Source organism: Meles meles, chromosome 17, assembly GCF_922984935.1.
Source record: "Meles meles chromosome 17, mMelMel3.1 paternal haplotype, whole genome shotgun sequence".
Taxonomy (NCBI): domain Eukaryota; kingdom Metazoa; phylum Chordata; class Mammalia; order Carnivora; family Mustelidae; genus Meles; species Meles meles.
Genome location: NC_060082.1, coordinates 26762634 through 26772905, shown reverse-complemented (window position 1 = coordinate 26772905; position 10272 = coordinate 26762634). Strand labels below are relative to the sequence as shown.

Here is a 10272-nt window from a genome sequence, read left to right as displayed (position 1 = left end):
ACTTTGGGACAAGCCTTGATTTGGGATTACCTGGACAGAGGAGCTGACCATGGCGGGTAGCATACCGTGGACCCGGCTTTGGCTTTCAGTCAGGGGAAGCCCGACCGCAGACCTTCTCCCCTTTTCTGCCAAGCGTGGAAACTGCCACGAGCCACAAGTCCAGCCATAGCCACAGGCAGTCACGGACAGAGTGTGAGACACACGCCACTTGTACAAACCATTTTATTTCCTTTATTGGGTTTATACAAACTTGCAAGATACAAATGCAGGGCTCACTGGGATTCTTCAGTACCTATATCTAAAAAGAATGCTGGGGAGTGGGGACACAGGGGCTCACCTGTCAGTCAGAATGCCCCTCCCCAGGGAGGGGCTCGTTGGCTAGAAAGACGCTATGGGGCCGCTACAGAGGTTTGGTCCCCAACAGAGATGTCCTCTGTTTGGCTAACCTTAACTTGTCTTCTAAGGTCACTTTTATACTAAATAAAGACACTGAGATCATACATTTCCTTGTATGGTTTATTGTCTAATACTAGCAGATCAAATTGGCCCCAGTATGTGCATAAATAGATATATGTATATATATGTATATTTCTTATTTTCCTTAGTTTTAAGAGCTGCCAGGTAAGGGTGCCTAAGGGGGAAGGGAATCAATTCCGTCTTGCTACAGTCCGCCTGCCCCAGAACATGCCTCTCACCAAGGCAGGAGAGCAAGTGTGCACAGTTTGCGACCTCAGAAAAAGCTTTAAAGTGACAGTAGCAGTATTTGATTACAGCCTCTTGGTTATTGATCAGGGAGGTAATGTGCTAATTGGCAAGGCCCCAGAGTAGCAACCAGGGCCGACCCCCCATGGGTCCCTTCGCACCGGGCCTCCATCTGGGCCCGGTTCTTTCATAACACGATGCTCTAGGGTAGCACTAGGGTGCCAGGCTTGGGAGGTCAAGCTTCAGATGCTGGCCGGGAGCTCTGTGACAGTCCCAAACCCTTGATTCCAGATCTGGACAAAAGACTTCCATTCTGCCCCAATCCTTGCGAGGCAAGAGCTCCCTGCCTATTTTGTCAGCCGCTAAGCAGTTTGGAAGGCTGAGCTGGCGGAGTTCAGCACCCCAGTGGCAGCCCGCCAGAGGACAGTCCTGGGGGCTTCTTGGGCAAGGCTGAGATGTCCCCTTGTCCGTGGACTGGCTTCAGCCCAGAAGCTGACTCTGCAGTCTGGATGCCAGACGGAGCTACCGTCCCCCTTAGCAACAGCCCCCCAGAGGAAAGGTCACAGAGGGAGACAGACGTCGCAGATGTGACCCAGACCAGAAAAGGATCAAGGAGTGTGAGAAGTCCAAGGAACTCGTGTGTGTCTGTGCCGAAGGACCTGTGAGCCCGAGCCGTCTCCTTTGGCATTCGCACTGTATCCTGGCTCCGTCAAGGAGTCGAATTCTTGGTGCCGTTTGGCATAGGCTGCCATTCTGTCTGCCCTTTCCAGCAGACTGGTGATGGAAGGTGGTCCTGGAGCACACTGGGGTGGGGGGGGGTGTGCCCGCAGGGGTGTACTTTTGTGCACAGAGCTGTAAACATTTCCTTTGAGAGGATTCATATCCCGTAACCCTAGAGGGTCGTTGAGAGTTGACAGGGTAATCAAATCCTTAGACCAGGACTTCCAAGAGAGTATCCCATCCTCTTAAGATGCTCTCTGGGTAAGCTCTGGGGACCAGCCCTTTGCAGACTAGGGGATGGGAGGAGGAAGCTGTGGGGGTTCAGGGGGGGAGCGGCAAGGGGGAGAGGGATGGACACAGGGTTGGACCTAGAGGCAGCTGCCCAATCTCCTCGTATCATTTGCTGATTCCATTCAGACATTGCACATTTTGAAAATAGATTTGCTTTTATAACAAAAGCATAAAATAGATCTGTTTTAAAATAAGCCCATCCTCTCCCCTTCTTTGGATCAAAAAGCATGGGGTGTGGCCGACAACAGGCTTAGGAGTGGTATGGGATGTAAAGGAGGGAAGATGGGCCTGGGCAGGAGTTCTGGGAAACGATCAGACGCCCAAACAAATATATATATTATGTATATATCTATAATATGTATAATCTCCATAAAACATATATTAAGGCATGTAAAGCAACATAAAGACCCAGCTTTATGAAATAAGAGGTGAGAGAAAGGTGGAAAAGGTGCAGACCTTGATCCTTGGTATTTTACATGTATTTCTAAAAATACCACTTTAAAAAAAAAGGACAAAGAAAGGGAAAGGCATGGAGGCCCCAAAAGGCTATTTCTTGTGGATGGAGAAAGGTGTTGGAAAGAGGGAGCACACCAATCCCACCTGCTGGTCTGTGGGGAAGGAAAAGACAGGTGTGGGGTGCTTGAGCGGTTCTAAAGATGGGAAACATAGCCAAAGTTCATGTTCAAAAAAATCTGCTAAAAGGGAAGTGGAATTCCCCAGCCTGCAACCCCTCAGAAGCCCGACAGTATCCTAAGCACCTAGAACAGTGCTTGGTACACAAAGGTGCTTGATAAATATTTGTTGAATGAGTTGCCATCTTTACTTGCAAACCAGTCACTGGCCCCTCGCTGTGAAGGAGTAGAGAAGACGTGGTGGCAGATAAAGTCTTTGTTCTTGGGGCCACTGGAGGCTGAAGTCTCCGGGCAGCAACTCTGGCAAAGAGAACGCCCAGGGGCCCAGGTTTTTCCAGTATCACTCTCTCCTCCCTCCTCCCTGGCTACCGTCCTCCCGGGATGAGGGGCGAGGAGGAAAACGTGAGCTTTGCTTCTGTGTCTCCTCCGCTGGCCTCCCCAGGTAGGCGGATGGTGAGAGAGCCAGACCAGAAGGGAGCCCTTCCGCATAGCCTCACCTGGTCCTCCTTGGGGATGCCTGGGATGTGGCGTGGGGCCCTAGAACCTAGCCCCCCCAGATTAAGGCTGCATTTCCTTCCTGGGGCACTCTCCCAGCTGGCCCCCAGCACATTCCCGGGGGAAGGGGGACAAGAAAGGGTCCTGAACATGGTTAGGAAAGACCCCAAGGCTGATGACACCCTACATGACAGAGGTCCTTCTCTCCACCCCTGAGCTAGGGAAGGGGAGGCAGACACCAGACCCAGAAAGGGCCATCTTCCCAGCCGCACACCCGCACCAGCATTCCTCCACCTTCGTCCCCACGGCTGTAGCTGAAGGTCGCCGCGTGCTCGCCGGTTGGTCCTCCAGGGGCCAGTGCTGCGCAGGCCCGTGGATCTGGGGGACGAGGGGCAGGAGCAGGGCTGACAGTCTGGCTCTGTACTTGGCACTAAGCTAAGGCTCCGTCCTGGGGAAACCCATCCATCCCACACCCCCTTTCCACCTCCGCCTCACCCTCTTATTTGCAAACGAGTCCTGCCGCTTCCCTGTCCTCCCACTTGCCTCCATCTCTCCCTCTCTCTCTTCTCCTCCTTCTCAACCTGTCCGCAGACGCTGCGCAGACCTGCGTGCCGCTCTCTACCCATAGCCAGCACTGTGCCCTCTGGGAGCCAAGAAGCCTCTCCCCAACTCTTGTCATCTTGTCTTTGGCTCGAGCAGTGTGGTCAGTCTCCACTGGACCCCAAGGGAGCACCCATTAGCAGAGACGTGTCAGAGTCCCGGGTGCAGCTGGGGCAGCAGGGTGGGGCAATGGGGAAGGACCAGATGGCAGGTACCGTCCTTGGTGTCAGGAGGGGCTGGAAGAGGTGAAAGCGTCCATCTTCTCCTCATCCTAGTCCTCACCTAGAGAGCCTAGAGTGTCCTCCCCACCAGGGCATCCTCTTCCTCAGGAAATGTTCCAGTAGGGCCATCACACCACCAGCCAGGGCCGGGTCTAGCCCCCCCAGGACTCGGGTGCCAGCCAGGAGGTGCTGTCTGCCCAGCATCTCGGGCCCCAGTCTAAGGCCACCATGTGGTGGTGGTGGGCGTGTGGCCGGGCGTGGTGGGCGTGTGGACACTGAGGTCACATCTTGGCAGCAACCCCGGCCCCCCAGCCTGGCTCCCTGCAGCACCCCCACGGGAGCGCAGGGGCAGGGGGCCAGGGTGGGGAACCGGGACCTCAGGGGGCAGAGGAGGCCTTCAGAATGTGGCTCTGTGGGGCTTCATGGCGTTGGCCTCGGCCAGAGCTTGCACTGAAGAGAAGAGAAACGGGTGAGAAAGGCGCGTCCCGGCGGAGGGACAGCTCCAGCCCAGCTTCCCCAGGAGACAGAAGTCTCTTCTTCTAGAACCCTGCGGAAACCTGCCCCACACCCCCAGCCCTGAGTGGGGAGCCCATGAATGGAAGTCCATGCTCTTTTTCACGTGCCTGGTACCGAGCGGCTATGTGCTAGGGGAAAGGGAGGCACACAGCCTTTGGCCACTGTTGCCCGTGGTATTGTCATTTACAGGAAGATCTGCGGGTGATCTGGGAGCTTCTGAGGCAGGACTGCTGTGTATCTCAACAGACTTGCTGGCGGACAGTGGGATAGGGGAGGCCTCAGCTCTGTCCCTGCCTGCTTCTGGAGAAGCAAAACCTACCAGCGGCACTGCAACATCCAAGAGGCAGCCCCGCCAGCCGGTGCTGGCCCAGCACTGCACAGGGACTGGGACAGGGACGGGGATGGGGATGCTGCGGGCTCAAGCGGATGGAGGGAGGGGGCAGAGCGGCACAGGGGCACTGGGGCGGTCGGGGGGAGAAGCAATGCTGGAATGAGGCGGAGGGTAGATGGCTCATGGGGGTGAGGGGCGGGGGTCCCACTCCCCGCGGTGGACGAAATACAGTAGAAAATTTCTTACGTCAGAGCTCAGACCCGCATGGTATGGCTGCTGTCGGCGCCCCGTGGGGATTCAGACGATAGGGGGTTGGCTGGTGGAGTCGGGGAAGCAGGGGAGGTGGGAGGGCTTGGGGTGGCACATTGCACTGGAAACAGAAATGAACAGGGAGGTGAATAGGGGTGGGTGGGGGTGGCAGGGGTGGGGAGGCCGGGCACCCAGAGCAAGCGAGGCCCTGCCCCAGGCGGGGAGCCAGGCAGGAGGCAAGCAGAGAGGAGAGCTGAGGCGGAGCTGGCCTCGGTCCCAGGCGCCGCGGAGGGTCACAGGGCCCCCGAGGAGGAGACCAGGCCACTGCAGGCTCTGCTGAGAACCAGTGTGACTATGAGCAAGGCCAGCCTCTTTGGGCCAAGGCTCCGCTCATTTGTGGAGACGGAGCAGACAGAGCAGCCGACGGCTCCTCAAACAGAGCTACCGTGGGTGATGAACAGTGCAGGAAAACCACACTACCCCCGATCATCAGGCCCCGGCGGGCGACTAGATCCAAGTTATCACCACGGACATCACCTCCATGGAAACCGAGGCTTCTGGTAGGGCTGGGACCATGAACTTAGACCATCGTGCGGTCTCAGAAACACAGTCCCCACTATTCCTGGGGACCCCCTCTTCATCATTCCAGAAAGGGCAAACTTTGGTCCGCCCCGGAACAAATCATTACGAACCTTAAAGTGGTGACATTTGAATTAATGGATTTTGCTCTATGATTCCATGCTGAGAAGAGCAAAGTGGAAGGCCAATGAGGGGGGGTGGTCCTAGAAGGAGGAATGAGCTCTCTGCAGTCTGCAGACTCGGGCGCAACTCAGGGCGGCTGTGAGGCCGGAGACTGGCAGAGAGAACGTGCTCAGAGGGCCTCAGAGGAGAACCAGACCTCAGCCAGGGTCACACTGTTTCCTCCAACAGAAGGATCCTGGCATCCAACTTCCTAGTCCCTTGCACTCCACCCTGCCCTGGACCCCAACACCCCCCTGCCCTCTGTGCACTCCCATCGCGTGCACACACACAGCCATAGATGGACACAAGACGTGGAACTTTCTCGTGAGCAGGAAGCCGTATCCGCCCACACAGAACACAGACTCCGAGCACGGGATCCAACAGTTTTCACACTTGCTGCCCACAACTCAGATATGTGTGTTTGTGCACTTCCAAACCGAATTCTTCCACGGGACCCAACACACGTGTGACGTCACACTCAAATACATTCGCAAAGGCTTTCGAAACACATGTCTGTGCATACGTCTGTATCACGGACCCAGTGGTTAGTTATTTGGCAACTTTGACTTCTAAAACAGTCCAAAAGTCAAAAACTGAGCCAGGGCTATTTCAAGAAAGCCAAATATCGATGGCAACGTGCATGCGGTGAGGCTCTTACAATTATGCACAGACGAACTCCTGGGAGGCCAGTTTCTCTTTACTTCTACACACTTCTGAGGAGCTGACGTGCTGGGTGTCTACCCCATGGGAGATCAGAAACGGAAGTCAGGGGAGAAAAAGGACTCAGCAGCCCCACTGACAGCTAGAGGAAGGCACAACCGAGGCGAAAAAGTCTTTTGTAAAAAGTAGATATAATAATACCTTTAAAGGTATAGCAGTTTGGGAGAACTTAGCATAGAGCTGCGGTCTGTACCAACTACAGCCCCAAAGGCATCCCTTCAGTGGATGGGCAGCAGAAGGGTATTTATAATGATACTAAACGAACAAGAGCAAGAAAGATGAATTATGTTAAATATAACTTCTTTACGAAGGCGGAAAAGTTCTAAATATATATTAGGAATATATCCATTGAAATAGTGGAAATTTACGGGGTGCCTGGGTGGCTCAGTCAGTTAGGCGTCTGCCTTCAGTTCAGGTCATGATTCCAGGATCCTGGGATCGAGTCCCGCATGGCGCTCCCCGCTCAGTAGAGAACCTGCCTCGCCCTCTCCCTCTGCCCCTCCCCCTGCTCATGCTCTCTCTCTTCTCCCAAATAAATAAGTAGATACAATCCTCAATAAAAGGGAAATGTTCCACTTCCAGTCGGGTTGAAGCAGGTACCATGCACTTAGACCAGCTCGCTTTGAAGTGAGGTGAAATAGTTAAAATTCACATACATAGCAGCTATGTATTGGACAGGTGTGATATTATAGCCGTGGGTCCACGAGTACTATCTCATCTGTGTGAGTAAAGCATCGGGCACACCTGCTCGCCCATCCTGCCCCTTCAAGAGACCTGCTCTCCTCCCTCCTGCACACACAGATACGTGTTCACAAAGATTGCAATGTATTACCATGCACAACGCAGACACAAATGTGTTTTATCCGTCCTCAGACTGCAGAACAAGCCAGTCCTGCAGAAACACGTGCATTCACCAACACTGCCTCCATCCATAAGCTGTGCGCTCGCATGCACGTACATAAACTCCAACAGCTCACTAAGTCCCTCCTGTACTCATAGTGATCTCCCCACAATGTCCGTAGACATTCTGCAGCCATACACACACCTAGCTCTGTATTTGCGCTCACACATCCTCTCCAAACACGCACCTGAATACACACAAATGCGCGTCCCTCTACAAACGTCCCCCAGTACAGACACTGCACACGACATCGTGCCACGCGTACAAATGTACATTTGCCGCGCGCATCTTCCCCTATACCTCCTCCTTGAGTCTGCACGCTCTGGGTCTGCCGACAAGCATTCCTGACCCCGCCATGCACGCCACACACGCACTCTTGGGCATGGTCTCCCCACCCTGTGCACGCCGCGCTGTCCTGATGACCTGTACCTGGGCACTCCCACATGCACGGTCCCAGGCTTGAACCCGTGCCCACGCACAGTCCTCGCTGTCCCGGGCAGAGCTGCAGCTCTGGGAATCTGGGCCAGAGGCCAAGGGGCAGCGGGGACCGTGGGCTAAGTCTGAGGTCTGGCCCTGCTATGCCATTTTTTAAATAGTTGGGGTTTTGGCAAAAGCCAAATGACGGTTTACTTTCAGCGCACAGACCCTGAAACGTAAGCTGGTGCGTATCGAGAGGGAAATCTGAGAGGCCAGGCTGGGTTTTGTTTGCATGGAACCTTTGGCTGGGAAACGACAGCAGAGAGAGCCAGGGGCTGGAGCGAGGGCGGAGGGAAGTTTTAAAAACAGTGTTTGTGCGCTAACCCTTGAAACAGGAAGTTGCCTTTTGCCCAGAGCAGGAGGAATTTGATCTTTGGAAGATTCGAGTTCATTTTATAGCTAAACTACAGATAGGTGGGATTGAGGCCTCCGTGCAGCCCAAACTTGTCCTGCCGCCTTTGGCTGCAGGACGGGACTGTCGGAAGCCTATCCCTTCTCTTGTCCCCAGCTCCAGCCCAGCCAATAGCCTCTCTCTGAAATACCTCCAGCGGTGTTCCCTGGCCGCCCACTAGATGTCCCTTAGACCCTGACGGCCAGTAGGTTCTTCCTTAAGGCGTAAATTCCCTTTGCTGTAGCCCAAAACCCTCTGGTTTCTAAAAATATCCACATTTAAATTAGCAAGAAAACCCGCACACAGAGCCTCCTTCCACTCCAGCTACTGCTAGGTCAACGAGTCCTCCTGCTGTCACCAGCACCGCCGCGGCCACATCGGGCTAGCATTCAGCGACCACTTACTGAGGGCCAGGCACTGTGCTGGGCGCTGAGCATTCACCGTCGCCACTGCTCACACTGCCACGCAGGTATTTTGATTTGAATTTTACAGACGAGGACATAGAGTCCCCAGAAGCCAGAATTCAAACCCCTCTTGATCACCAATATGAAACGCCATCCCTTCCGCAGGGCTTCTGGCCACAGTCCCGAGCTGCTCGTTGCTGACCCCTCGCCCTGGCTACTGTCACTGGGGGCCAGCACACCTGTCTCTCTGTCTCCTCCTCCTTGCAAACCTGGCATCCTTCCCGGGCATCTCTCTGGACTGGCCTTCTAAGCTCTCCCTCTCCTTCTCTGCCCTAATCACCTTTGGTCCTGAGGAGGGGGACACATTCCCCCCCGCCCCCCCGACGTACTTCATCATGTAACCACTGTCTTTCCTCCATCCTTCACCCTCCCATTAAGAGAACCTCTTCTGGGGGCGCCTGGGTGGCTCAGCGGGTTAAAGCCTCTGCCTTCGGCTCAGGTCATGATCCCAGGGTCCTGGGATCGAGCCCCGCATCGGGCTCTCTGCTTGGCTGGGAGCCTGCTTCCTCCTCTCTCTCTCTCTCTCTCTCTGCCTGCCTTTCTGCCTACTTGTAATCTCTATCTGTCGGATAAATAAATCTTTAAAAAAAAAAAAAAAAGAGAACCTCTTCTGTTCTTCCTGATTCCGGTCTCACCTTCTCTGGGGCCATAACTCAGGCTGACCTCAACCTCACAGTGACTGGTCGGAACCCTCTAGCTTTTGTATCAGCGTGAAGTCTGTTCCTCATGCTCATCTCTTCCTAGCAGAGAAGTGGGTTTGGGTCAGTAGCCAGGGTGGTGACTGGATCACTCTCACCTCTGGCCGCCTGCCCTTCTGTCGCCTTCCTCTTTGCACGCAGCCAGAAGGGGAAGGGAGAGGGTTCCTTGTAATGCCTGGGCCCAATCCGAGACTGGTGATGCCTTTATCCTTCCCAGCCAAGCTCAGGGATCGCCCTTTCGCTATGCCTTTCCTTGAGCTGCCCAGGGACAGTGGCGCCCTTGCTCCCTGCGTGGCTTCTGGCCGTTCCTTCATAGCGCGGCTCTAGAGCATCCCAGCTCTGAGCTCCTGGAGGCAACTCTGGCCCCTCGGCACCCCGCCGAGCCTGGCACAGTACCTGGTGCTCAACAAATGCTCGTCCTGACCTTGAGGCAGGTCTCCCTGGCCCTGTGTCTCTCTATCCCTGGCCCCCTCGCAGCACTGAACTTCCTCCCCTGCACCTGGTCAGCCGGTCTCCCTGGAGGAGCGGGGCCCGGCCCCTCTCACCAGACAGCATGCGGCCCCTGCGGGAGGCCTCGGTCGCCAGGGCACAGGAGATTTCAATCCGCTTCTCCTGCTCCTGCAGCTGGCTCTCTGAGTCCTGGGGCACGTCCACAAGGTCCCCCTCGCCGATGGGCACCACGTTCTGCATACTGAGGAGGCACAGACACACAGACATGGAGTGGGGGGACAGGATGGTCTGACTGGCTTGGGGGGGGCCTGTGGACTGAGGCTGGCGGGGTGGCCAGAGACCTGTGAGTGGGCAGGCTCTGGTTCCCAGCAAGGCTGTGCCCAGGGGGAAGTGGGATGCACCCTGGCAAAACACATTTTGGGACCCCCCCACTGCAATGTCTTAAAATGAACGAGAAAGTTCAAGTGAACATTTGGGGCAGCCTTGATGAGGAAGAGAAGTCACCAGAGGGCAACCCCTCAGTTCGTCTTGACGACAGCATGTGCCTGCGTCCAACAGGTCTTTCGGGCACGCAATGACAGCATCCCTGCCCCGGCCACAGGGCTGGGCGTGTTCTGCTTCCTTGAGCCACTCTCTACCTGCCCTCCGCTGGGGAGGCTCAGGGCTCCCACTG

At 55.4% G+C, this 10272-nt stretch overlaps 1 protein-coding gene and 1 long non-coding RNA gene across 19 annotated transcripts in view; both read right to left on the bottom strand.

Annotated features, from left to right (window-relative positions):
* Positions 1–498: 498 nt before the first annotated feature.
* The window catches only part of PLEKHA6 (pleckstrin homology domain containing A6), a 140957-nt gene continuing 131183 nt past the window's right edge, over positions 499–10272 (bottom strand). For 17 of the 18 annotated variants that reach the window (XM_045982824.1, XM_045982825.1, XM_045982831.1 and 14 more), the window contains 3 exons: positions 9695–9840; positions 4755–4878; positions 499–4111 (listed from right to left, as the gene is read on the bottom strand). In XM_045982824.1, coding sequence (XP_045838780.1) covers positions 4763–4878; positions 9695–9840 — 262 coding nt within the window. In that variant the 3' untranslated portion in view covers positions 499–4111; positions 4755–4762. The remainder of the gene's footprint in view (positions 4112–4754; positions 4879–9694; positions 9841–10272) is intronic. The other variant, XM_045982828.1, reaches the window with a different exon arrangement.
* On the bottom strand, positions 6195–9687 carry LOC123927899. Its single transcript, XR_006815563.1, has 2 exons — positions 9057–9687; positions 6195–8834 (listed from the first exon to the last, which is right to left on the bottom strand). It is a non-coding gene; the product is annotated as an uncharacterized LOC123927899 (long non-coding RNA).